The following is a 24724-nucleotide window of genomic DNA, read 5'->3' as shown; positions in this document are numbered from 1 at the left end:
TTTTTTTTTTCCTGAGAACATGAATAACATATATAATTGAAATTGGTGAGGCGACTTTGAAATAGTCCAAGTGAAATTTCGTTGCTTTGTTGTATTGCAAGCGTAAGCCTCAAAAATCAGTTTTGGTTACGTTTAAGTGATCTTAATCTTGGTTTCATGTAGAACATAAATCTGATAAAAAAAAATAATCTGTTTGTTTGGATAATGTATTATTTGAAATAAAGTACTTTTGTGATATGATTATGCGATAAAAAGATGATTGAAAATATAAAAAAGGTTGCATCTTTAAGTAGCACTAGGTGATTGTAATTTTTTTTTTTTTTTTTGGCATCATTGTGGGTATCTGGCTATGGACTGGTAATACCGTACGGCCCAACTAATCCCACAGCGAGCTGGGAGCGGCCTGCCCCAAGCATCACCAGCCACGGTAGTAGCCAGGATTCGATCCCTGGACGTGGCTCTTCCCCAACTGGGACTACAACCACGGGACCGACCCGAGGGGCACTAGGTGATTGTAATTGGTACCGGCACTAGGTCTAATGTAGCATCTTTAAGTACTGCTCGAGTTTTCAGCGTGTGAAGTAACAGTACCAAAGTAGCTGGACTACTCCATTTTCCTCTGCTAGAACAACACTTGTCATATTTGTCAAAACCAATTTTCATTACTTTTACCAATCACCGTGGACTTATCTCAAAAGCTCCCCTTTGACTTTTGGTCAAACTTCAAAGTCCACATCCCATAATCAACAGTTACTACTACTGCTCACTTCTCATCAGTTCTCACGCACCGCCACACATGTTCGCAAATCGCCCCGCCCATAGCCATTAACCAGAGCCGCAATAGTAGTTCAAAGCCTACGCACTAAACCAATAACACGTTCCACAGTCCATACTCTCCAATCCTATAACTATAAGCATTTCATTTCCCACATTTTTATTCACTCTGCAGTTCACACACACACATATATATGGTCCTCCCCTGGCAAAAAGCCTGCAGCCTCCAATCAGTTTGATCAACCCATCAAGTTTTCTCAAGAACCACGCTCCTCCTCTTTATCAAAGCAATAGTGCTGTAAAACTTAGAACAGTGTATAGCCCCAGATTACACCATGGCTGCCGCTTCTTCAACCTCCGCTGCTTTCAGGGCCGCTTCTTCCTCCGTAAAGCTGCTAACCAGCTCCTCCCCCACCGCCCAAAATATTCTTAGCTTTAAGCCCTTCTCTAACCCCTTGATCTCTAACAACTTTCGCCTCACCGCCAACTCTGCAGCCACCTGCAGATCTTTCACGTGCAAGAGCCAGAGCACCCCATCAGACTCAACACCAAGTAAGTAGTATTTTTTAGCTTCTGAGCCGATCACCAATTAAACAAATCTGGTTGGTTTAATCCTCGACTGTTGTGCACTTGGTTTTCAGCTAAAGTTCAAGAACTGAATGTCTACGAGATCAACGAACGTGACCGCGGAAGCCCTGCCTTTCTGAAATTGAGCCAAAAAGACGTTAATTCTCTAGGCGATCTCATCCCTTTCACCAACAAAGTAAAGCAGCATTCTTTTGGTTATGGGATAAATTTTTTCCCTCTTTTTTCAGTTTTACTTTCTTGAAAAATATTCGTCTGATCAAGCGCATGCAAGCACTCAAATTGGAAATCAAGCGTCTTAACAATTTTTGGTACGTCACAGATATACAGCGGGAGCCTGCAGAAACGGTTAGGGATCACAGCAGGAATTTGCATTCTGATCAAGCACGAACCCGAGAAAAAGGGTGACCGGTACGAAGCAATTTTCAGCTTTTATTTCGGTGGCTATGGTCACATAGCCGTTCAGGGGCCTTACCTGACCTACGAGGACACCTACCTAGCCGTGACCGGTGGATCAGGGATTTTTGAAGGGGCGTACGGTCAAGTCAAACTGCAGCAGCTTGTGTTCCCTTTCAAGCTGTTCTACACTTTCTACTTGAAGGGTATACCGGATCTACCTAGTGAGCTACTGGGACCTCCGGTTACTCCGTCGCCCGCGGTGGAGCCATCAGCTGCTGCAAAGGGTTGTGAGGCCGGGGCCACCGTTTCCAATTTCACAAACTAATTGATGACGACGATGGACCCATGCTGTTATGATTAATTATTGCTGAGTCTTCTTTTTGTTCCTTTGGTCCTCCTTTTTCGACATGTAACGTAGTAAACTATAGAGCCCCGCCACGCCATTAAACAAAAGGCTATTATGATTTGTTGTACTGGTCTTCTCGTGGTGGTCTATGCAAATAAAAGTGCCTTTCGGAAATTGGTGCAATTGTGATTCGTGACGTGTTTTTCTTTGATTTGAACCAATTTTATTTTTATTGTATTGGAACTTTAAATTGACTAGCACTAGCACTAGCACTAGCAGGACGATATTCAGCATTGGAGTACTATTATCGTCTTCTTCCTCCTCCCACCAACCACCGCCACCTCTCCCAAAGAAAAGGGCAAAAAAAAAAAAACATTTGAGTACCAAAATGGTTGTTGTAATCATCATATTATGTAGGAAAAGTTTTGGTTAGTATAACCAAATCATAAAATTGTGGTGTTACGGGCAATAATTTACATCAGAAGTTAGAAAGACCCACCAAAAGCCGTTCATCTGCGTATAAGATATATTGCTCGTAATTTTCTGTGTTCGTGATCTATACAACAGTTTTTTTTTTTATCCTTTTTTCTTTAGAAGTGAAAGATTTAAACTCAGCATTTCTTATTTACAATTATATCTTCTTTTTTTTTACCATTCAACCCAACTTTACTCCTACACAACAGTGTTGAAATTAGCGTAGATTTCACATGACAGGAAAATAAGCCCAAGGAGTCAAGAATGAGATGCCAAGAGTGCTAAAAACAATTAATAGAAGCGAACTGTTACCATTAATGATGGTATAATATTTTATTACTACCTCATAAGGATTACTCTGTCATGCACCCTTATATTAAAAAAAGGTAACACTACTTTTTTTTTATTTTGTGTGCAAAAATTTATGAAAATTTTGGGGTAAGAACGATACATAATTTCATGTTTAGTCCAATCTTTCATTTTTATGTACTTAGTCCTGTGTCTTACTAAAACAGGATAGGAGAATCCGTCGAACAACATCTAACAAATGGGTAGCATTTATTAGTTTGGACGGGTTTAAGACGCGCGCGTGTGTTTTATTTCTTTGCTAAGGTTCAAGGGAATTGGCGTGATTCACCGCAAAGCTGATCCATTAACGTTAATAATGTCGCCAAGTATTGCCATTTTTTCGTTTCAAAATGGATAATTTCAAAAACATCCCCTGACGTTTCTAACAATTCCACTGTCCTCCGTTGAAGTTTTCAAAATATCGAAAACCTCCCCTAAAATTAATTAACAGATGACAAATCAGTCCAATTCAAATACAAAAACAATATAAAATTGGTATTAGGAGAGCGAAAACAATTTGATTCCACAACTACCCTCAAGTGTGATTGTAAGTGAAATTACTTGCACAAGTAATGCTCCGATTTCAAAATTGCGTAACTATTACCTCATTCATATAGTATAACCAAATGACTATATATTTCTAACTTTTACAACTACTTTATCAACTCAAAGTCTTATCTGCATATTGCACGTGTAATATTATACTATTATAACACATCAGTAACATGCTCTACTACAAGAGACTAAAATTATATAAAACCCTGCTACAACCAACATCTCAGTTAAAAAAGGATCATTTGTTGAATAATCTCAATCAAGAAATAAATTGTCATCATTAAAAGGTATTTTTATTTAGTAGCATACAACCAACAATTTTTTACCTATATTTCATTCAACACCAACACCTATTTTCCATGATAATAAAAGTAACAATCAAGATGAAAAAAGGAAAAACACTATAATTGAATACCGATCATTAAATGAAGCAAATCATATAGAACATAAACCAACTACATAATGTCATGTTTTTCATTTTTTTTTTGTTTGATCCAAGATATTATTTTCACTTATAGGGTCACTACTAAGCAATGATTATTAAGAACTACCCTAACATTTGCAATCAAATAATAAAATTTTTCAAAATTTAAGAGTAAAAAAATCTTAGAGGCTAATTTTGAGATGTTCACAACCAGTAAAATTTTGAGACCAAATTTTCTCTTCAAGTCTCATAAATCCTTAGATATGCTGAAAAAAGCTCCATTTCTCTTATTTCACAAAAATCACTAAAGTTTGAATCATTGCTTCTAGTCATACACATCAATTATCAATCACAAAAAGGTGAATATTTGGCCCCTTTTTGTAATGGCATATTAGAAACTTTTACAAAAAACTTATAAATTTTCATTATTTATGTTAAACTAGATTAATAACAATTTAACTAATCATGTAAACATAATAGCAAAATATCTCTTCAATTGTGTAAGTGATTAAATCATTTCTCCATGATTGATGCAATAATTGGACCCCAATCACCTGACAAAGGGAGGCTTATGATATTTTAGAAATATCAAGAGAAGACAGTACTGAGTTTATTTGGTTTGCAAAATTTATTCTCACAAATCCCAACCACCTTTTTATCTTCCCAATCACCTTTTTATCTCACATACATCCCATTACAAAAAGTGCTACAGTAAATATCTCAAATAAATCATCCAAATAAACTCTTATCCAAACAAACTCAGTGAGACTGTTAAAAACCTTTAGAGAGGTTTTTGAAATTATCCCTTTTTTTTAAAAAATTACTATTTAAATTCAGTAAAAAAAAAGGCCGAAAAAAAAAGATATAGGATCAAAAGTCAACATAGACAAATTTCACTCTCTGACAATTGGCAGTGTCCCCGCTCTAACACAGCCCCTCCTCATGTTGCCAAACCGGTCAACGACGGTACGAAAATTTATTTTCTCTTCCCGCCGGCCGAACATCTCGGGCTGAGACATCACCTGAGATGTAGTAAACAAGGCATTATTTCCCGGCCAAAACCGCCACCTTCCTTCTACATTTAATCAAATTCCAGCTCCGATTCCCATTCCCGCGTTTCCCATAATGGTAACCGTCCAAGCTTGTCAGCTTAGCCTCCCAAACCCATCTTTCTCCTTCCTTGCCCAGTATTCTCCACCTCCCCACATCACCTCTTTCCTCTTCGATTCCAATTCCAACTCCCTCGCCCTTCACCATTCCGACACCTCTTTGTCTCTTTACCCTTCTCTCTCCCCTCTCTCCCTCTCTTCCTTCCCTTCTCCCTCCACTCTCGTCCCTTCTCCCACCTCCTCCGCTGCCTTCCTCCACCTCCTCTCTAACCCTAACCCTCGTTCTATTTTCATCACCTCCTCGCCTTTCCTCGGCGGCACAGCTGTTCTCTTCCGCTTCTTTATTTTTCATCCTACCCGGAAGGCGTTTGTGAAGCTCAAGGTTCGATCTAACCATACGGATTTGAGGTTCGATGATAACAAGTATGGCGTTGTTTTCGCGGTTTCTCATGGCGTTTCGGTGAAATTGGCGGGTGGGAGTAATTTTTTCACCATGTATTCTGTTTCGAATTCGAAGATTTGGGTTTTTGCTGTCAAATTGGAGGCGGATTTTGAAGAGGTGAAGTTGATGAAGTGTGCTGTGATTGATTGTGTCTTGCCGGTTTTTTCCATGAGTGTCTCGTCTGGGCATTTGATTTTGGGAGAAGAGAATGGGGTTAGGTTTTTCCCCTTGCGGCCACTGGTGAAAGGGAGGGTTAACAGAGAGGGGAGAGTGAGTAGTAGTATTATTAGGAGGAATTTAAATGGAGGAATGGACAACAAGGATGCTGGTAAGTTGGAAGTTAGCAAAGCTAATAAGCTGCAAAATGGGTTGGTTCAGGGAATAAATGGAATTGATCATGCGGTTCATTCTAGCAACTCTGGCCGCAAAAATATGGGGCCTGAAGGGGCAGTTAGTGTGGTTTCGAATGGCCAGTTTGAAGGAAAGATGGATAAGCAGTCTGAATCTGGTGAGTTCGTTGGTTTTGGTTTGGCGCTATTTAACTTTGTACCTGAATTTGAAAACTTTGTAGAGGTCGGATCTTTATTGTCGTCGGAGTGAATTTATATTGTGGGATTAGTTTTTTGCTTGCATTTACCTCACCATTCAATTGTCAGTCATGTAGTTTATTTGGTGCTTAGCTTGTTTGGAATCATGCACGTGCTTGCAGTTACTGGACAAGGCTCTTCTTGTTTTAAGCATGAATGTTTTGACCCAAAGTACTGGCTTTTGGTTCTTAGTTGTATTGGTTTTTTTGCCCATCTTTAGATATATAATAATTTGATCACAAGTATGGCAACGAATGATGCCAAATGAACTGCAATTGGTGCTGGAAACCATGAATGTTGAACGTTAGCTTAGACATTTGCATTCGCCAGCAAAATAGTGGAGTGGATCAAGGGGCTCCAAGTTTATCTTTCAGAAGAGGAGAGAGATAAGGAATGTCTTAACTTGCATTTGGCAACTTTTCCTGTTCTTTTCAGCATTTTCCAAGTGCAGGTTTTATTAGAACTGCATTGCAGATAATGTTTCATGTTCTTAAATAGAATCTGAACCATCAGCCAATACTTTTGGTAGTATGACCTAACACAATTAAATATGGCATTTTGAAAATGGAAAAAGACTCTCTTGGAGTGGTAAAGAATGGGGCATTTGCAGCATTCACAGATGTTACAGCTTAGGCATTTCATTGGGTGGAATTACTTCTCTTGTTTTATTAATGTCGTTGGACGTAGCTTAAAATTCTTCTCTTGTTAACTAGAAGCCGCATGATTCTGAGATTTCTAAAAGTCTTCATCTCTCCATTGTTACAGCTGCTTATTGTGCGTTCTAACTTGCAGTGAAGCCGAGGACCATGACATTGAGACAAGATACTCGAGATTGGGGTGTGTGTTTCATAGCATTTAATGGCAAGCAAATTGAAAGTTTTCGATATGTCAAGATGCCAGTGAAGTCTCCAAAGGCAATATCAATCCATGTATTATCACTTACCAAGTTTCTAATCTTGGATTCTGATGGAGATCTTCATCTCATGTGCTTGTCCAATTCTGTGCATGGATCAGAATGTCCTTTTCATACAACACAGTTAACTCAGACCGCTAGAGTGCATAAACTGGCAGTTCTCCCTGGTAAGTCCAATAATTTGCAGCTATCTTTATGTTTAAGAATACCCGGATGTAATTTCTCGAGAACATGCAAAAACATCCCTGATGGTCCTCTAGATTCTCACGAGTTGCTACTTTTTTTTGTGGGGGGGGGGGGGGGGGCTGAGGGCAGTGGTGAAAGGTAGCCATCGTTTGTTTCCCCAATAGTGCATCATTTTGACCATTACTTCATGATGAATTTGCTTTTACCATCTATACAAAGCTAAATGAATTTCCATCAATCGCAGGATCACAGATTATTTGGATATCAGATGGACAATATACTGTGCAGATGATTGTTCTGACTGATGAAGAGACTTCAATGAGTGGAACACTCGGAAAAGAGAGTGAGGAATTGCTGTCTTAAACACTTGGTTTTCAATTTGCACTAATCTGCTTGTGAAATTCTATTACTTAAACATCTTAGACTCTAAAAACTTCATAATTTTGCTTTGAAATGGGTATGTGCATCTGTGAGTATGGTCTGTATTCTATTTCACTGAGCTTCCGCTCTTCATGGAGTTGATTTTACATTTCTTAAATGGTTAAGGTATGCATAAACCATCCACCAAAGCAATGTGATTCTGCTTCTTGGTTAAGAATTGCTATGTCTCTAAAGTTTTTTTTTTTTTCAAGTTTATTATGTACTTTTGTTACGGTATTTCATAGTAGAGTGTCATCATTATTGGTATCTGGTCCAAAACAATCTGGATGCTTATTGTCGTCATTGTCTGGAGCCTACTGATAAAAGATTCTAGCTTAGCACTTTCTCAGATGCTAATTAGATTTTGGTTCCAGAGGCGACCCAGCCCTCCTTATCCACCCACCCCACCCCACCCGCCAAAAAAATAATAATAATAAAAATGTTGCATTTGTTTAAGACATTAAAAATCGGCCTTCTGTTGCATTGAAAAAAAATAGTATTGAATAATCTGTTTTCAGGGTGTTACTGATAATTATTGGTTTGATACTTTCGGTGGTCAGGTACGCAAGCAATATTTGTCAGTGAAAAGATCCAAGAAATTATACCTTTGTCTGCCAATGCCATTTTGGTTCTTGGGCAAGGTATGCTGTCTTTGAAGTTCTGATATGATGTTTTCTCCCTATTACAATTGAGACTTACTGAAGATTGTTGTCGTGTACTCATTTGAATTTCCTTCGCGTGTTCTCTACAGTTGCATGGTCTGGTGACTTTTTTGAGGAAACTAAAAGGTTTTTGTTTGTGCTATGACAATTTTTGGTGAAAATTAGATCTTAGGACTGCCTTTTCGTGTACTAACAAAGTTTCAGCAAGTTTCTTTCTTGCTTTGTTGAGAAGTTTGCAACTTCTTTTTGGCTTATCATGGTAAATGTTGCATGCATATTTATTGGAGTAAGTTGTGGTTTTGGTTGTTCTTTACCATTACAGCCATACTTGCACATCTCCCTTTGCTTTGTTTTTTATCACAAGTTTATACCTTTGACCTATGCAGGAAGCATGTTTGCTTATGCAATTTCATGATTGTCTCAGGTGGTTTTGTCTCCAAGTGAGTGCTGTTCTTTTTTGCCTGAGCAACTTTAGTTTACTTTTGAGAGATCTAAGTTTAGTGCCTGACTTTCAAATATATTTTATAGGCCATTAGTTATCCAGAAATGGATGGTTAATTGGTGCCTGTTGAGTTTCGTGGGTGTTGAGTAAGTAGTTTAAACAGTTTGTTATTCTGATCTGTTATTTTTATTCTTACAGATTAACTTTGAAGTTTGAGTGAAAATGTTAAAGTTGGCATTTTAGGTTTAAGCCTAACAGAATTACATTTGTAACTGTGTCTGTAGTTTCAAGCTTCAGTCATCCCAATACGTAATGGAATACATCACAACCAGGACAATGATCTCGAGTAAGTATGATTTTGAATTTTGATTAATTCTTGGTGCATCTAAAATTATAAACTGCCCTCTACATGAGATTCCTGTGAGTTCTCATATTTTTGGGGGAAGTAGAGAGTTTTCGATGAATTCGATTGATATTGGCAGGGAAGAATTGACCAGGTTTATTGGCTACCATTGATATTTGGTCTTGTTGCCTAGTTGAATATTGGTTCCTGGTATAACAGGAAAAAGTTGGCTATATCTAGGATAAACCCTGCTTTGAATTGTAAGATTTTGAATGATGCAATTATCAGCATCGCTTCAAGAATTCTGATGTGATAATGCTAGCTTTGTAAAACTTCACCACTGCAGACATGGTATATTTCAATTTACTTGCCCCTTAGCTTGAAAATGTTATAGTTTGGATGGTGCAGGAATGGTAAAATTGACAACTAGGTCTGTGGTTGGTTCACTTAAGGTATTGTGATAGGCTTGGTATTAGCATCATCTATTGGTGGAAAAGCGTTGGCTTGATTTCTTTTACTGATGCACTTTCTTAATTTGGTCTAATGGAAAAGCTCATCCTTTGTTGTACAGTCAATTTCATCCATTTCATGCAAAGCTTCTGTGTATCATTAAGGATGTAGTAGTGTGGCTGTCAGCAGAGTTCTGAAGCTTGAGATGTTCAAGTCTCTCATCAAGACATCAAGCGAATGCTACGGGCCTGCTGCTTGAGGAGCCTTGGCTGTTGATTTGCTGTTTTACAAGCTCTACCGGTTGGGTGCTCTCATTTTTTCTTTCTATTGGTGGAGAAAATCAGCATTTTATCTGACACTCTTTAAGGTAAGGGGTAGCTCCGCATTGTATTGGCAGATGATGTTAGATTTGGACCGCTTGTTCAGCGCCTTATGCCATCTCTGGCTGCTATGGAGAGATTGCAATTAATATTTCCCAAGTGTAAGTGCTCGGATCGGGCAGAAATATGTTTCTGCTGTGCATATAGAATGTTATACTTGAAACTGTTCACTTGTCATAACACTTGTTTGTAGCAGGGTTGTTTCCTCCACTGGGTACATATCTGAAGGGCGTTACACTTCAACAGATATATAGTTGTAACGAATTATTTATTTATTTATTTATAGGTTACCTATCTTGAATTTTATTACTTAAATTATTGGGTCGATCAGATGACCGACTCAATTGCTTTCCTGGTTGGTGCCGTCGCATGGGAAAACATCTCGTGAGATTTTAACTTCCTATTGCTATTCCTGTGCCCATCCGGGGGCATTGAAAGTTCTTTAGTACTACAGACTATGTTGTCTGGTAATGTAAGGCCTAGACATTCTTCCCCAGGAAATGCGCTATTGAAGGAAAGTAAGACTTCATGACATCTCTTTTATGGCCCACGAAAGGTGATACTCAGGAAGAATCCTAATCCGATAAGGCAACAGGCTACGGTATCAATCTATGGTCCTTATATGCGTTGGTCCTAGCTGCTAGAAAATCATCAAACCAACGGAGCCAAGCCCAACGTGTTATGTGGTATAGGGGTGATTTCAATTCCGTGACTTGGGGAAAAAAATGGTGGGATTTTGGCCGGTACTGATCAGTTCCTCCAACTCAAAAAAGAACTTGGAAGTTAAAGTTGCTGGTCATTTTTGGATCCAGTGGCAATTCGGAGCAAATCATTCATCTCTTTTTCCTTCCTCATGGGCGTGTGACAGGATGCTCTGGCAGGCATGCGTGTTACCGTGTTCGTTAGGGCAAGTGTTTGTGTGGTAGGGTGGGACTAGTTTTTGCAGTTGTTTGCGGAGGTCGCATTCACGTTGGCAGTCTTGAAACGAAACTTGCTGCGTCGAATATTTTGCACATTTGGAATTTGAATTTTAAAATTTTACAATTCATTTCAGCGGTTGCAGTCAGCCAGTTAACGCCGGCATCGACAGGGTTGAATGTCGCATTGTTGCTTGATACGAATTGCCAATTTAAATTATCAATTTATTCGAGCGGAGCGGATGATTTTGTTGAGGACAAGAATCTTAGGGGTAACATGTATAGAGAGTAATGGAACTCGTTCTAAGGAAGGATTGAATGAATGAGGCAGGAGGCCGGAGGAGACAGGAAACAAGTGACCTTATCCGCTGCTGGTGTGAAACATACTTTTGCATAAACACGAGACAAAACTGAGGGCGATGAGTTAAAAAGTACTGCCCGCTGCTACGCTAAGGGTTGGGGGGCGGGGGGGGGGGGTGGGGTGGGGACCCGGCTACTCATTTCATTTCTCATGATGCTGAAGATGACAACTCCCAATCCACATGCCAATGCACATGCACACCAAAATAATCATCCTCCATCCCCTCAATTCCACTCCAAAAATCTCAAGCCCACTGCTGAAAATTACCTTTCACTGATTCTACACCATATCATCCACTTATTTCCTTCACTTCTTCAAACCTGGTGTGGGTTTTTTCGGTAAAATGCTGTACAATATCTCTAGGCCCCTTCGTAAAAGTTGCATTTTCCACAGAAACGGAAGTACCTGCGCTGAATAATTGAACTGCTTGTCCGTCCAGGCAACTTGTGCTCTTTATCACTTCCGTCATCCAAATTGACTGGATCAGTAAAAATTCTGAATCACCGTCCAAGGATTTCTCCGTTACGTCCTTGTACTATGCTTCTTTTAAACCTACCTTAAGTTAATTTTATGGATTAATCTTCTATACACTTACAGTGTATACACTTTCATCATTAAATGCATGACACATAATACGAATTTGAATTTGAAACTCAAATTTTATACATGTGTCGTCGTATATCCAACCGTGATAGTGTATACACCGTCAGTATATATAAAATTTATTCTAATTTTATATGCACTAACGGCACATGGGATCCTCATTGCCATTTGTTTCAGTGTCATTTCTATATTTGTGCAAAGAGTTTTATTCATTTAAGTTACCATGTACTGTTATTTAAATTTCTTCTACCCTCACGTAATAAATGAAACTAGGGTTGCAAACAAATCGAACCACTCGCAAGCCGATTGCGAGCGGCTCGAATCCGAGCACGACTTGAGCTCGGTCAACATCGAGTTCGAGTTCGAACTCGAGGTGAACAAGTCGAACTCAAGCTCGAATTTAAAAATACTAAACTCGTTAGCTCGCGATTCGATTCGAACTCGATTATATATATATATATATATATATTTTAATAGTAAAATTATATTTATATACATAATATTTTATTATTTATTAAGAAAAATTATTATTTTATTTATTTTTTAAAAATAGAATATTTTTTAAAAAATTTTTTAAACTCGAGCTCGAACTTGACATTTTGAGCCAGTCAAGTTCGAGTTCGAGTTTTGTAAAATTATATTGAGATTCGACTCGATTAGATCGAAATTCGACTCGATTCGGTCATTTGTACCCCTAAGTGAGACTGCCACTTGATTTGGCATCAGATAGTGGCACGAAGAATCCCAAGTGCACTAACGGTGTATATATTACTTATTTGTGGACTCTACTCTAATATACGCACTATCAGCGGGGCAAAAATAACCTTTAATAAGTTGCTCTCGACTAAGGCACCGTTTGGATTGAAGGAAAGGGAAAGAAAGGATTCTAGCGGAAAATAAAAGATACGAGAGCATAAGAAGTCTGAGTTCATTCAAATGCCCTTTCCCTTCATTTTCGTCCACTTTTGGATGGAAAGCAGGCCGACAAAAAATGACGAAACTTTATCCCTTCCTTTCCCTCAAAAATCATTCAAAATATCAAAAATCCTATCCCTCTATTTCCTTTTCTTTTCCTCCCATTCACTCAAAACAAACAGTGCCTGCACTTGATGATTACTCTTTTTTTTTTTTTTTTTTTTCCCCGTGATGATTGAACCAAAGCGTCTTACGGCTTTAGGAACTTACCTGTCAAGCGCAGTTCCCCTCGGGCCTTTTCTGTATATTTTTGTTTTGTGATAGACATGGGACCATAAAATGAGCGACTCCATCTTTTTGTATTTCCTCCCTCTCGAAATTGTCCCTGCATTATACTCTTGGGCTGCATGTATGTCAAGTGGATTTAAATTGAATGTCACCCATCTCATTTGGTAAGTTGAAGATAGGAACAACGCCCAGGGACAAATGATCTTTCCGTTATTTGATGTCCCAAAACAAAAAACAAAAACAAAATGACAAACGGAAAATGGGAGCCAAACTGACCTGTGTGTACCACTGCAAATGCAAATGGCCAAAAGAATGAACAACAACAACGTCTAACTCTAGTTCAATTGATTTGCAAAACCATTTAAACGTATACATAAGACATTCCATTCTTTTGGTGTTTCCTTAATTCTTTGGTTTGCGGTTGACAATTTCCAATTTCCAATTTCCAAAGCAATCGCCTTCACTGAAGGGTCATTTCACCATGCAACGTATCAATACGTGAGAGCTATGATGGACTAAAGAACATGGAAAATGAGATAACATAGATTTAACTTAATCGGGACATGGGATCGGTCATCATCAATTTCCTGGCTATCAAAGCTGTTAGCCTGCAGCCGATTAACTCACATCTCAAATTAGATCTGCATCAACTTCAATTTCCACCCTGTCTCTCTACAGAACATTAATTAATTGCACTGCTGCATCAGCCTTTCAGGACACAGCTAGCCAGGAGGATAGTCTATTTCATCTTCCAGTTTAGCAAATGAAACCACAATACGCTGTGGGAATGTGACCACACCCTCTGTACAGTCGCTATAACTTCATTGGCCAACTATGAGATCTTTATTGTATTTTTCCTCTATAAATACTTGTGTATTTGTTATCCCAAAGAAGGGCCACTAAATTTGAATTGGAGGGCTACAACAAACTTCTTCCATATGTGCATATGCTCCAACATTTTGATATAAAAGCCATATTCTGAATAAAATCTTGCATGCCAAGGTCCATCCTGGTGTCCATGTGTCAATTTGGTATTAGCTTATCCGGCTTGTACCGCATAAGAAGTAAGAACCCTGAACCCCCCCCCCCCCCACCACCACCACCACAAAAAAAAAAAACCGGAAGTTTATTAGTCTCTGGTTGAAGAATTTGAATATCTTTTTTGGCAGGACTCGAATGGTTTTGAATGGATACTGTCAAGCATCTTTCTGTCATATTTGAAATTCAAGTACTATAAAAGTGTGCAGTAAGTTGCTACAAGGTAAAGGCGTATTAATCTTGAGAATCAGCATTTCCATAGTGACATGGCATCTGCGATGGAGCCATCTCTTACTACTCCTATAGGATCAAGACGAAGAGATGAGTCTGAGTTCAACTTAAATGAATGGGCTCTGAAGGCTCGAATCAGCCGCGAAAATACAAGTTCAAGAAGATTCTCAGCATCAAATATTCGAAGTTTTAGAGAAGATGCAAGGTCCTTCAGATCAAACATAACCATTTCTAGTACAGCTTCTTCTCCCGGCTATACCCTTAGAGGTAACTTGATTAACCCCTCTTCTTCCTCCAATCAAATAATTGGACGTCTTATTAACGTCTTCTTTTGCTCAGAGGAAATCGACCCTTCGACATATTCATTCACCAATGCACTTAAGGGTAAGATTTTGTTCATTTTCAAGCAAAATTAAGTCCAGCATGTTTCTCAAGAAAGCTCTCTTTTTTTTTTTGTAAAAAAAAAAAAAATCAACGTTGTGGTGAAGAATCTATGTCGTTCATGCAGCATTGCAAGCGAAAACAGTGTATAGTTGGGAGCACTTGTCGCCTGATGGGTTGGCTCTTAACTCCAAGTGGAATGAAGCAGAGAAGTATATATGCAACCCCTTATCTGGAGAAGTTCCATTGGAGTGTTTGTCGGCAAAGACACTCAGTGCAAGATCATTTCGCAACTTAGCCAGCAGAATTACAATGTCTGCACCGCTTATTTATCCGACTCATTCGCGACAATATGAGACTAAGCCAGCTATCACCATACATGAAGATGAAGTTCAAATTCAATTCCAAGGTAGTAAATTCATGTTCCTCTTGCCGACCCGTAGCATTAGAATTGCCAGTCTTTTAATTTGACCCGTGAGTATGACATTATTGTTTCAAAACTAGCTATCACCATCCAATATTATGGTCTAAAGTTCGCTCGTGTTAATAATATCTAACTGCAGAGAAGAAAATGCGAAGCATGAGTACTAGAGACATTGGAACTCAAAGCACCCCACCTGACTTCAGTTCAGATAGTCCTAGCCCTGCTCCTACTCCTTCAATTGAAGAAAGGTCAATAAAGCGTAGCGACTCTCCGGTTTCTAGTGAAAAAATTAAATCTGATGTGGTAAGTCACTGGTTACCGCTTAATGGCTGGCACAATCTTCCAAGTAGTACCTATTGAGCAACATATATAAGTTTGAGTGTACTTGGTACGAGAAAGAAAATTTGATTGCGTACGTGCTTCACGTTAACCAGCAATGTTATTGTATGTAGCTAGAGATTAATTAATATGGTATTCTTTGGAGTTACTTCAAAATCGAACAGGGTTTATTTCAATTCTGTTGACATTTATATTTAAGAAATGGGGATTTTAGAATCCAACTTGAATAGTGAGGTACCGTTTTTCATAATCCTTCCACAGTTTTAACCCTGACTTTAGTCCAAATCAAAATTTATTTATCTGGTCGTTCCGAATTGATTTCAATAATTATTTCCAATTCCCAGCTAATTGAATGAACTGAAGCTCATAAAAATAAGCTTTACAGGTGGGAGAAGTGAAGGAAACGTCAGAGGAAGAGGAAGAAACCAAGAGAAATGGTGAAGGAAACAAGACGAAAGCGAAGCAACAAGTTGGATGTTTGTCGTGGAGTTTGTGGAAGAGAAGAAGGCAAAGAGAGAAACACAAAGCAGCAAGCAGTAATAAGAAGAAGAATGTGCTTGTTTACTGCATGAATGGGTGTCAAAAGAGAGCAAATACTACTACTACTATTACTACTGTTATTGTTGCGTCGGCCCGGCATCAGAAATAATCCAACTTGTTCCCTGAATTTTATTTTTCACTCTTTGGGTGAACCCTATATATGATCAAAGATTATTAATTAGTACTATATCTTTCTATTTTCAGTGTCATAAATTGGTGAAGGTGAAGACACTTTCATTTCATGGTTACTTCTTGAATGCTATATATGGTTGGAATGCGAAATTAGTTCTTCTGTTACCAAAGTGACGTCCAAGTTTTGTTTTTATTTTGGTGGAAGTGGAATAAGCTTTGAGGTCTCACGTGCATGTTTTTTGTAACTTGCTCAAGAATTTTGGCACAACCCCTTCTCTATTATCGGCCCTCTTGGATCCTCTTTTCCCTTTTCCCCTTTTTCATCCTCCTTTCCTCTTTTTCTCTGGGACTGCTCGACAAATTGACGTACAACCCTTGTTTGTTTTTTTTGGTACCACCACCCGAGGAGGTTAGACTTAGACATAGTGGAGAGCCATTATTGGAAGTAAGGAAGGAAGGAAGGAAGATGCTCTCTGATGCACAGTCAGTCGCGTCATATCGCGTCGTAACAGGAAGCTTGCCAAGGAAAGGGAAAAAGAGGAGCAACAACGTAGGGAAGCAATAAAAGTAGTTCTTTTCCTTAAAACAGGAATAGAATGAATGCACCTGCAACTGTGATGCTTTGATAGGGGTCATGTGCTTGCTTTTCTGGCTGAGTGGATTCCTCTGGTCTATTGCATTTTCTACTTTCTTTCTTACAGTTTCTGAGCCCTTTTCCGCTTTCCCCAGCTTACTAATTCAGTCAAAAGATGAACCATACATATAATCCAACACAGTAGTAAAGTGTTTCATTCATTTTATCACCGCTCTTGCTTTTTGCCTTTTGTTTGATCATTGATGGATGAAATGTTGTACTTCCTCTTTCAATTCAATGAATGGATTTCCGTGAGATTCCATCTGTTCTGCACAATTATGGCAGTCACGACACGGTGCATCATGTCGTGGGTGGTCTGCTAGGTAAAAAATGGTAATAATAATTTCTGGATCTCATGTACTTTTTTTTTTTTTGGTCGACACAGGGGTGTCCGGTTCAATCCTTACGAGACCCGACTAATTCCCTGCGATCCGGATCCGGCGCTCCAACCCGGCCCGAACACGTTAAGTGCGCGGAGGAATCCAGCGTAGCGGAGACTCGAACTTGTGACCTCAAGGATCACTGGTGAGAGGCGCTACCGCTGGACCATTCACGTGGGGGCTGGATCTCATGTACTTACTACTACAATTTAATACGTGACAATTTGGCTTCGTAGTTAACATATCATCATTCTTTCCAGACTTCAAGCATTAATTCACCACAAGGGGGAGTGTTATCAAATGACAAACGTAATGGCTGGCTGCACGAGTTTGCGTAAAAGCGGACACAAGAAATGATTTTGTTAATGCAACCCAAGTGTTCGCTGGATTCTATCCATGCACCAGTTTTTAGGAAGGGTGTTCAAAAAACATCAGGAAAAATCGACCGATTGAATTTTGGATTTCGGTAAAATCGAAATATAGTTTATTATTATGTTTAATAAAACAATTTGGAAACGAATATGAAAAAATGCTTCATCAAATTATCGGCCGAATTTGAGAAACTTTAATAATATATATTGTTTTTTATTATAATATTATATATATGTAATATTATAGTATTATAATATAATGTTATATATATTATATTAGTTACATATACACGCACACACACACATTACTATATACTTAATTCGTAATTCGTAATTAGTTCAGTATTGACTACTAACTACTTATCTGGCATAATATTACTAGCCAAATTGATTCAATTTTGTTAGAAAAACGTATCAGATATTATTTTAGTGCAACAATTTTTTTAGAGAGAGATAAAATGTCTTAACTTAATATTTGACATTTTAGATTTAAGACAGTACTGAATTATCGATTCTCCAGACGAAATCCAATTATTGATATCCAATTTACCAAACTAAAACTTAGATAATAATTGAAGATTGGTCTTCAAAAATTAATTCCAAAATTCTCAAAAAAAATTTTACCAAATTATCAATCACCGGTTAATGAAAACCCCTAGTAGTTTATACATTGTTCTAATTATTTCCAAAAAGAAAAAGATATTCTCCAGCAAACCCGTCCCCTTCTGGGACTAAAATTAACAGTTTTTTAAGCAATTGTGGAATGCAGGATTCAAGTTATTTCCCTCCATGGCAACAGAGGTAGGAATAGTTGCCTTAAAGCAAAGGTTCATAGTCATGATTGGCCAAATTTTAAAATTTCAAAAAAGTAAAATTCAGATTGCATGGTATATATATATAGTTTTTTAACGTTGTGTATGAAAAAAAATATTTTTTTTTTGTGTGTTCTAATGATTTATATTGTTGAACAAATTACTTGAAATTTGTTGAAATGAACACAAGTGTCTATCCTGCAACGATTGCATTGTTCCTTCCTTCAACTTCAGCAAAGGATCTTCCGTTATAGTTTTTCCTATTATACTCTTGTTACACCATCTTTCAATTGACACGTAATTAAAAGTTTTTTTAAAATTTTAAAATATCTCTCTTAGCGGGGCATTTGTTATTTTAAGAAATTTTATAACATAGAAATGCGTAATGGAGGACAAAAGCACACAACTCCCTCCAACATTCTTAATGGGCCACGAATAGTTTCATTTTTTCTTTTCGGATTTACAGATGGGTTGTGAAAGTTTCTAGGCTTCCTGAAAAGAACCTGTAGAAGAGCTAAAATTAGATGATGAAAGATGAACTTAAAAGTAGAAGAGCTATTGTGCTGTAAACCTGTTGAGGACTAAAGGACACGTTACTTGGTTTGAAGACCAAAACTACTACTACTTAATCTGTGGGCCACAAAATGAAGCCATATTCATATTGGGCTGATTTCAGAAGTCCAGTGAACTTTTGAACACAATGCATGTTTTTTTTCCCCTTTCTTTTCATTGGGTTGGGGCGGCCATTTCGTAATTAATAAAATGCAAAAGCAAATAACAGAAAACAAATAATTCCCTTAGTAAGTTTTTAACAGAGGCACCAAAATTTTGTTATCAATATTTGAAAAAAAAAAAGAGGGGAAAATTATTTTTTGTAAGAAAGCTATATTTAAAAGTAATAGGTACTATTATGTCACGTCTAAGATGAGATATTTTTGTGAAAATTGCCAAATTAACCTAATAATTAGCAAAATTTTGAACTAGCCTTAAATTAGGTCTTTTGTAAATAATAATGGAGGAAGTCAGCATAACTTTCATTTGACAACTAGAAAATGTACCAAAAAAAGAAGAAGAAGAAAATAATGAGTTATTTAATTTACTAGCATCTCTTTTCTTTTTTTTTTTTTCCCATTTGAATCAATGAATTCAATAAAATAGGAAAAAGGGATAAATTACAATAAATAAAGAAGAAAAACGAGAAGATAAAAGAACGCCACATCATCAACTGAAAGAATTGGCGGCTGAGAGCGTGTTCCCTCCACAACCAATAACTGTAGTGGTTTAGCAAAGTTTTGTCTGGGTAATCTAATCTCACCAACCCAAAAAATTCAGCAGATATGGCCATGAATTCTACTGCAATGGCAGCAACACCATCCTTGCCAACTACAGCAGGAGGAGGAGGAAGGACTGTGCCATGTTCACCACGTTTTCTGCAATGTTGCAATTGCAGCTATCTTCAGTATCTAAACCGAGCAACCACACATAGCAGACCAGACTCCAGTTTATATGCTATCATTCAAGAAAGAACCACCCATCATCATAATCTTCGATTCAGACCCATCTTCAAAGCGGCCGATTCAACTCAGCCCACCACCAGCACCCCTTCCGCCGACAAGTCCCTTGTTCCCGATGATGAGTTTTCCCTCGCCAAGGTACACTTAAAAAGGCGGTTTATCTAGTTTTTCTATTTTTCCCCCTCTATAAGGATTATTAGGAAAAGTGGACATTTTGGGTCGGACAAAAACAATAGCCATGAGTATTTAAGGGCTCTTGCGCGTTTGTGCTATCTTAATTCTCTGTTCTTTTTATACGATTTTGCTTGATAGAGCAACTTGCAATGCTGTCCGTGTGGATATACTGGAAATGGGGACAAAATTGAATACTGTATTGGAACAAACAACTATAAAATTGGCTTTCTTTGTATATTGTGATGTAGTACAATTTACATGACACTTCTGATAGTATCAATCTGGTGCCCAGCCTGTCAAATTAGGATTTTTACGGTATTGCCAACTATTGCAGGTCTCATTCGGGGTGATTGGCCTAGGTGGTGGAATTACACTTCTCTCGTAAGCACATTTCACCAACAATGCATGCTGCTCATAACATATATTGTTGATTCCCAACTACTTTATTCTGCCTTGTAGTAATCTAATGAAATTGGATATCTCCAAATTGCTAGAATCTTTTTGTCTTATGTACAGAATAATGTTTCTTTCATAGTCTATCGTGATCATTCAAGGTGCATCTTCAATTAATTTCATCTTTTTTCAAAATAACACAGGTATGGTTTTGGGGCATACTTCAACATCCTTCCTGGATCTGAGTGGTCTGCTTTAATGCTTACATATGGGTTTCCACTAACAATCATTGGAATGGCTTTCAAGGTGAATGCTTGTTTGTTATTGAAAGGCTTCAATAAAAATTTTTTTTTTTTTTTTGAGGAAAGATTTCTTATTCTTTATACTTCCAAGATATTGGCGTGTCCTGACTCCTGTTACATAAATGATTTCAGTCATCGGCTAAAGAAGCTATAAACTCTGCGTTTTGCTGGCTGATAAAATTGGCAAGTTATATTCAAAGTTTTCCGTTGTATTAAAGCCATTATTTTATGCAGTATGCAGAGCTTAAACCTGTGCCCTGCTTGACCCATTCAGATGCTCAAAAGCTGCGGGAAAGTTGTGCTACCCCAACCCTCAAGCAGGTGAACTCTAAATATGGCTTATGCTACGAGGAACCACGCATATCAGGTTTTCCTTGGTTGTAAAATCATGCAAAGTCGTGTCTTTTGTTTATTAGGTCAGAAGTGATGTTACAAGATATCGTTATGGAGATGAGCAGCACCTAGACGAGGCATTGAAAAGGATTTTCCAGTATGGTCAGGTAATTTCCCTATTATTTTAACAGAAAATTATCTACATTCATCTGAGTCCACAACCCCAAGCCTCAGCCTCGCACCCCCTTCAAGCACATGTATTCGCCCAAAAAACCCCAACATGAACAATGAGAATGAAAAAGTGGAAAGGTTTTGACTTTTGGGTTGGAAAGGCAGAAAGAGGACCTAAAAACCTCATTGGATAGGCCTATATGCTTCTGAGAATTTGAGTCAAGAATACTAGTCAGGATGAGTTCTAATACAATGATGTATTCAAATGATTTTTATTCTGTACTTAGATCAGCTTTTGCAATTTTCCGGGGTAGAACCCAAAAAAAAAAATGAGAGAAAGAAAAGAACGAATTACATGAACTAGGAGCAGGAGACACTCTAGAAAATATCTCAGGCACTCAAATTGTTAACTGCAGCAAGCTTAGAATCTTTTTAGAAGCTACTGCCTAGACGATTGGTGAGGGATTTTGCCATTTTATGAATGATATTTGAAACTTGTGGTATATCACTCTAGTGGTTAATAATGCTATCTGAGCAAGTTATAAAAAATGCCATAGCTTCTTAAGACCATCAATTGCATTGATTGTGCTTCAGTTTGGCACTCTTTCCTGCTTCATGCAACTTAAATGCAGAATTTCCTCTTCCAATGATATTGTAGAATAGGAAAAAAGGAAACATTGAAGTGACCCGTGTCTTCTTTTTGTTAGGGTGGAGGAATTCCACGAAGAAGTGCTCCAGTTTTACAGATGATTCGTGAAGAAGTATGCTTCTTGAGCTTCCTTTTCTTTTTCAATAACAGCACACTTTGCAGCTAATGTTCGAAGCATGCGTGACCATATGCTATCATGACAAGTTTTTCATCTGACCATTTGTTATGATTATCTACAAGAAAAGAAATGGACATCTATTATGATTAAAAAACATGCAAGACATGACACTCTCAAAAGCAGTAGTGTGGTTTATATCTAGACACATAAATCAAGAGCCTGCTTGACATTGCATGAGCCATTTAAATTGCACGTCCTTTTGATGGCCTCAGTAACATACTAATAGCCACTGATATGACCATATTATTCCTCAGTGACTTGTTAATGAAGCAGTGATGTTATCTTGTTTGTTTCATTGTCTCAGGTTACTGAGGATGGTAAATACTGTTTAATATTGGTATTTGAGGCAAAAGCTCTACAATTGTCAGATTTTGAACAAAGACAGGTGAGGACTAACAACAACTCATGATGCAAATTTGGCAAACCTACACCTATTGGCTGTTAGCTTAGCTGGATGTATCGTTTTTCTGTTATAGCTGATCCGGTGTCCATTTGATTGCCCGCAACCTCCATGTAGTTAATTTTCTTGGTTGAGCTTACTAATTCAGCAGTGTCTTTAAACTGTAGGCAAAATTTGCATCTTTCTTTGGACCCGGGATAACAGCTGAAGTCGGTAAGTTCTGAGATGCACAATGATGGCATGCATTATGCAGAAAAACAATCATATTTCAAGAGCATTTTTCCATTGGAATGATTCATAACTAGTCGTTTTAACCTTTTTGGATGCAGTGAAGGGAGGTAAAGATTTGTATGAAATTCGACTTATTTCTAACACAATACTGTAGACCGTCCTGCGATATCCCAGCATCAAATCCGGCCTGTACTTGAAACATAAGCTGTGGGTTTTGCTTAGGTTGTCTAATGATTTTGTAATTTTATGTATAGGAAATTGATTCATACAGTCCTCAAGAAAGGACTTCACGAAATTGCTTGGTATTTTTAGTTATTTAGTATTCTAATTCTAAAGATATCATGATGTTATCGAGAGTTGCTGAGATTTTTGGGATAATTCTCTGTTTTTTCCCCCTGTTTTCAACGATATCTTAATGAAGCATGGTGGAAACTCTCCAAAACCTGCTTTATGCCTGACACTGGCATTATCCTTATACTAATTGATTGACTTATCTTTTCATTAATGATATGCAAAACAAGTTTAGGTTTTTTCCTTTTCGACAAACAAAGACAAGAAAAGAAAAAAGGGCTCGCATAATTTTCATTACGGAGGGATCATTACGTTAAAAAAAATGTGGTTTTAAAGAATTCTTCAGTTTTCTCTCTCTCTCTCTCTTCATTTTAGGAAACAAAGGCTATGGATCTCCAATCAACCAGATTTTTGAACTTTTGGGACTCTGATACTTAAAAACTAATCAATTACGTTTGCAGTAGTAAGAAGGATTGCTTGAGACAGAAATTAACCAGACGGGATCCTCTGTCCAATATTTTGTGTCCACTTTCCTCTCCAATACAAAATTACGTAGTTCCACTTATTATATCTAGGGGTGGCAATGGGGCGGGGTTGGAGCGAGGGATTCTTCCCCCACCCCCCGTCCCTTGCCCCTCACCTCCTGCCCCGTTTCCCCTGCGGGGGAAGAAATCAACTTATCATAAATATTTATTTACAATAATATAATTGTAAACAGTGTTAAATAAGATTAAAAAACTGTCAAGATGGAAATAAATTATAACAAGTCAAGTTACATTCAGTGCGGAGGAAGGGAACCGGTCAAAATAAAAAAAAGGTTAGGAGCAAAACAGGTTGGAATTGGATAGTTTAGTCTTTTGGGGGAGGGGGCGTTAGAAACAAATCAACAATAATCCAAGAAATTTCTTCAATTGTTGCGGCGGCCGTTGACACTGACTAGCGTTGTACTTGTAAGTAAGGGTGCAACTTTAGAAAATTTAGGATTATATTATATATATATATATATTTTTTTTTAATTGTATGCAAAGCGTTGTTCTTGTAAGTAAGGGTGTAACTTTAGAAAATTTAAAATTATATTATATATATATTTTTTAATTGTATGCAAAGGACGGGGCGGAGGCGGGGGCAAAATATTTCCCCTCAGCGGATGTATGTTTCCCCACGGCCCCACCCCCCGATCCGTTTTAAGGCGGGGGAAATATTTTGTCCAGCCCCGCCCCATTTCTATCCTCGCGGTGCGGGTGCCTGCAAGCACCCGCCTCCATTGCCATTCTTAATTATATCTGCTGATGTAACACATAAAAAAAAAGACTGTTTGACTGTTTTATGCATCTTCTTCTATCTTTTTATTGGATAAAGGTTCCTAAAATTATTTGCTTTCACTTATACCAAAAGGAAAAAAATTTGTTTTGTTGAAGAAACTTCTTTCGTCATCTAGACAGAAAACGATGGCAACAAGTTTTGAGAATTGTAACGGTAGCAATAGATTTTGGAAATTGTAACAAAGTTGTGTAAACAAAGAAAACCTAAAAAAGAAGAAGCATAAAACAGTCAAACAGTCTTTCTTTTTTATATGCCACATCAGCAGATATAATAAGTGGAACTACGTAGTTTTATATTGGATACAAAAGTGGACACAAAATATTGGACAGAAAATTCCGTCTGAAAATCAACAACCTACTTTAAAATGCCTACTCCAATTTCAAGAATATAAATATTTTCTCCAACAACCCACTAGCTGGTTTGTTTGGATTGCTTCATATTTCCCCAATTTTATTTGCTTACATCATCTTTACAATTTCCAATACACATTTTTATCTTCCCAATATCTTTTTATCTCACATACATCACATCACAAAAAGTGCTACAGTAAAAATATCCCA

At 37.8% G+C, this 24724-nt stretch overlaps 4 protein-coding genes across 13 annotated transcripts; all 4 read left to right on the top strand.

Annotated features, from left to right (window-relative positions):
• Positions 1–831: 831 nt before the first annotated feature.
• Positions 832–2287, top strand: LOC113699353 (allene oxide cyclase, chloroplastic-like). The gene is made up of 3 exons (XM_027219657.2): positions 832–1326; positions 1416–1537; positions 1682–2287. Exons 1-3 carry the CDS (start codon positions 1110–1112, stop codon positions 2081–2083), a joined length of 741 nt encoding a protein of 246 aa, XP_027075458.1. The 5' UTR covers positions 832–1109; the 3' UTR covers positions 2084–2287.
• Positions 2288–4804: 2517 nt separating this feature from the next.
• LOC140011051 (uncharacterized) lies at positions 4805–10140 on the top strand. 9 transcript variants are annotated; one of them, XR_011818300.1, is made up of 8 exons: positions 4805–5964; positions 6836–7123; positions 7387–7485; positions 8123–8203; positions 8611–8664; positions 8753–8812; positions 8951–9012; positions 9581–10140. XR_011818300.1 is itself a non-coding variant. In XM_072059004.1 (8 exons), the coding sequence occupies exons 1-8, from the start codon at positions 5031–5033 to the stop codon at positions 9716–9718; spliced, it is 1635 nt and encodes a 544-aa protein (XP_071915105.1). In that variant the 5' UTR covers positions 4805–5030; the 3' UTR covers positions 9719–10140. The 9 variants fall into 9 exon arrangements, 6 of the variants coding, with proteins under 6 accessions (XP_071915105.1, XP_071915106.1, XP_071915107.1 ...); XM_072059004.1 differs by having other exon boundaries at positions 8649–8664; positions 9624–10140; XM_072059005.1 differs by having other exon boundaries at positions 8649–8664.
• A 3753-nt stretch (positions 10141–13893) lies between these two features.
• On the top strand, positions 13894–16158 carry LOC113697900 (uncharacterized). Of its 2 annotated transcripts, XM_027217503.2 has the most exons (6): positions 13894–13987; positions 14093–14459; positions 14532–14576; positions 14701–14982; positions 15137–15300; positions 15722–16158. In XM_027217503.2, exons 2-6 carry the CDS (start codon positions 14228–14230, stop codon positions 15983–15985), a joined length of 987 nt encoding a protein of 328 aa, XP_027073304.1. In that variant the 5' UTR covers positions 13894–13987; positions 14093–14227; the 3' UTR covers positions 15986–16158. The 2 variants fall into 2 exon arrangements, with proteins under 2 accessions (XP_027073304.1, XP_071915111.1); XM_072059010.1 differs by lacking the exon at positions 13894–13987 and having other exon boundaries at positions 14079–14459.
• Positions 16159–19446: 3288 nt separating this feature from the next.
• Positions 19447–22928, top strand: LOC113697816 (uncharacterized). Its single transcript, XM_027217406.2, has 9 exons — positions 19447–19857; positions 20228–20274; positions 20490–20592; positions 20823–20909; positions 21005–21088; positions 21800–21853; positions 22224–22304; positions 22487–22532; positions 22649–22928. Exons 1-9 carry the CDS (start codon positions 19543–19545, stop codon positions 22702–22704), a joined length of 873 nt encoding a protein of 290 aa, XP_027073207.1. The 5' UTR covers positions 19447–19542; the 3' UTR covers positions 22705–22928.
• The last annotated feature ends 1796 nt before the right edge of the window (positions 22929–24724 follow it).

The sequence above is a fragment of the Coffea arabica genome, chromosome 7e (assembly GCF_036785885.1).
Source record: "Coffea arabica cultivar ET-39 chromosome 7e, Coffea Arabica ET-39 HiFi, whole genome shotgun sequence".
Classification (NCBI taxonomy): Eukaryota; Viridiplantae; Streptophyta; class Magnoliopsida; order Gentianales; family Rubiaceae; genus Coffea; species Coffea arabica.
The sequence above is the reverse complement of the archived record's forward strand: the minus strand, read 5'-3'. Positions and strand labels throughout refer to the sequence as shown.

Bases quoted from the DNA above. Each gene is read 5' to 3' on its own strand.
- LOC113699353 (XM_027219657.2), top strand. From the start codon at position 1,110: ATGGCTGCCGCTTCTTCAACCTCCGCTGCTTTCAGGGCCGCTTCTTCC. The intron at 1,327-1,415 runs GTAAGTAGTATT...CTTGGTTTTCAG, and splicing joins CCCATCAGACTCAACACCAA to CTAAAGTTCAAGAACTGAAT. The intron at 1,538-1,681 runs GTAAAGCAGCAT...GGTACGTCACAG, and splicing joins TCATCCCTTTCACCAACAAA to ATATACAGCGGGAGCCTGCA.
- LOC140011051 (XM_072059004.1), top strand. From the start codon at position 5,031: ATGGTAACCGTCCAAGCTTGTCAGCTTAGCCTCCCAAACCCATCTTTC. The intron at 5,965-6,835 runs GTGAGTTCGTTG...TCTAACTTGCAG, and splicing joins GGATAAGCAGTCTGAATCTG to TGAAGCCGAGGACCATGACA. The intron at 8,813-8,950 runs GTAAGTAGTTTA...CTGTGTCTGTAG, and splicing joins TTGAGTTTCGTGGGTGTTGA to TTTCAAGCTTCAGTCATCCC.
- LOC113697900 (XM_027217503.2), top strand. From the start codon at position 14,228: ATGGCATCTGCGATGGAGCCATCTCTTACTACTCCTATAGGATCAAGA. The intron at 14,460-14,531 runs GTAACTTGATTA...TCTTTTGCTCAG, and splicing joins TCCCGGCTATACCCTTAGAG to AGGAAATCGACCCTTCGACA. The intron at 15,301-15,721 runs GTAAGTCACTGG...TAAGCTTTACAG, and splicing joins AAAAAATTAAATCTGATGTG to GTGGGAGAAGTGAAGGAAAC.
- LOC113697816 (XM_027217406.2), top strand. From the start codon at position 19,543: ATGGCCATGAATTCTACTGCAATGGCAGCAACACCATCCTTGCCAACT. The intron at 20,593-20,822 runs GTGAATGCTTGT...TATTTTATGCAG, and splicing joins TCATTGGAATGGCTTTCAAG to TATGCAGAGCTTAAACCTGT. The intron at 20,910-21,004 runs GTGAACTCTAAA...TTTGTTTATTAG, and splicing joins CTACCCCAACCCTCAAGCAG to GTCAGAAGTGATGTTACAAG.